The following is a 2,004-nucleotide window of genomic DNA, read 5'->3' on the forward strand; positions in this document are numbered from 1 at the left end:
TGATGGTCGCCCCTCTCTGCCATGTCCATGATTTCTCCATTATTAAAATCAACAATGCTTTGAGAAAAGAAGAACAATAAAAGGAAAATATTGAACCATCTCAGCAGCACTCCTTTATCTCTGTAAAAAGGGGCTATTATGCTCTTTCTTTTTCTGGTTCTGCTTCTGCTTCTGCTATTACAACAACTGATTTGCACAAATAGCTGATTTTCTTCACCAGAAACTTTTTCTCCGGTCATTTTGGTTCCAAAACTCTTAGTAGTTTTAACCTAGAAAGGAAGAATGAAGAAAAAGAAGAAAAAGAAATTAAATTTCTGGAGAACAAGAGAGAGCTGGAAAAGTGATGGCCGGAAATTGATTTTCTGACGAGGAGGAATCATTGGGGAAGATGACGACAGTGGGGTGGGGTTCTCGTTTTTTTTTCTAATTTGATAAAGTTACATCCACATGTCCTCGGCTTATTAGTTATTGTGGTGTGTGAATTACACGCACCTTTTGTGTGTGGCTGCTTAGGAATTTTGTGTCTAAACGACATAGTAAAGGCCTGGTTAAAGTATTCAAATGGAACAGCGTTAAGATAAAGTGTCTAAGTGAAAAGTGTGGACAACTTTAAGGGGCTGTCGATGTATTTGGCCTAACATATATATAATAATTAATTTATAAACTGAAATACACATTAAAAAAATCAAATAAACTAAAATATAACACACATATACATACATATATATATATATAAAATAATTAATTTTCTAAACTAAACTACATATAAAATTAATCGAATAAACTGAAAATATAACATATATAACATACTCCCTTCGTTTCATATTAGATGAGGTAGTTTGACTCGGCACGGAGTTTAAGAAAAAAGAAGACTTTTGAAACTTGTGGTCTTAAAAGCTTAAGGAGCAAAAGGTTTGTGGGACCATGACATTTGTGTGGCTATAAAAGCTTCTCATTGAGGGTAAATGGTTAAAATAAAAAGTTTAAAGTTGAATTATTTCCAAATTTAGAAATGTGTCATTTGTTTTGGAACAGACTAAAAAGGAAAGTACCTCATCTAATACGAAACGGAGGGAGTAATTAATTTTATAAACTGAAATACACATTAAAGAATCAAATAAACTAAAAAATATAACACATATATATAATAAGTAATTTTATAAACTAAAATACATATTAAAATTAAGAAGAATAAAAGGGGGGAAAAAAGGAAAACAGCGCCTGCCCTAGCTGTGTAGACGTTGGACGAGAAAAAGTGAAAAAGAGAAGAGGAGAAGAAGAAGGAAAAAGAAAGAAAAAAAAGGAGAATCTGGACAAGAAGAAGAAAGAAGAAAGAAAAAAATAAGAAGGAGAAGAAGAATTTACCTGGACTGAGAAATGGCAGAAACCCTAGTTTTGCGATGAAGAAGAGAGAAGGCGTCTGTTTACACTCTGTTTTGTCGAGGATCTGTAGTAGCGAGCTTAGGGGTCTGTTTTGTATAATTTACAAACATACCCAATCTTTTTTTTTTTTTGAAAAAAAAGGCCCAGCTGCGATTTTTTAACAAAAGCGATCGCTTCACTCGCTTTGTCGCCTCGTCGTCTTGTCGCTTTTTTCACTGAAGCGTGCGCTTCACACGATCGCGTTGCCTCAGGCAGTAAAAAGCGATGCCATGTCGCTTCGCGCTTAAAGCGACGAAGCAATCGCTTTTCCAAACACTAGGTGGGATTAGGGATAATGAAACCTTGGTGCAATCCGAGTGAGCCGTACTTAACACCAACTAGCGTAATTCGGGAGAATATGTCTAGTAAATTGTGGCAGTTACTCGGGAGAGAATTACGACACTCAGAGCGCTCATGATCGGTAGAGAATACTTAGGCGAAATTATAGAAGACGCAGCAGGAAGGATTCCGACAATTGGAAAAATTATAACTCTAGATGTAATACTCTATGTTAGTTTCATTGTCTAAATAGTAGTAGATAACCCTAATCCCATATGTATTAGGAGTAGGACATGTATTGTG

At 35.3% G+C, this 2,004-nt stretch overlaps 1 protein-coding gene across 1 annotated transcript in view; it reads right to left on the reverse strand.

Moving 5' to 3' along the window:
- LOC109221676 (nuclear pore complex protein NUP107-like) overlaps positions 1-239 on the reverse strand; it is a gene marked incomplete at its 3' end in the record, with an annotated part of 3,400 nt that extends 3,161 nt beyond the window's left edge. Inside the window, 1 exon segment of the mRNA XM_019386143.1 lies at positions 97-239. Within this exon segment, the coding sequence (XP_019241688.1) occupies positions 97-239 (143 nt within the window).
- Positions 240-2,004: the final 1,765 nt, after the last annotated feature.

The sequence above is a fragment of the Nicotiana attenuata genome, unplaced genomic scaffold (assembly GCF_001879085.1).
Source record: "Nicotiana attenuata strain UT unplaced genomic scaffold, NIATTr2, whole genome shotgun sequence".
Classification (NCBI taxonomy): domain Eukaryota; kingdom Viridiplantae; phylum Streptophyta; class Magnoliopsida; order Solanales; family Solanaceae; genus Nicotiana; species Nicotiana attenuata.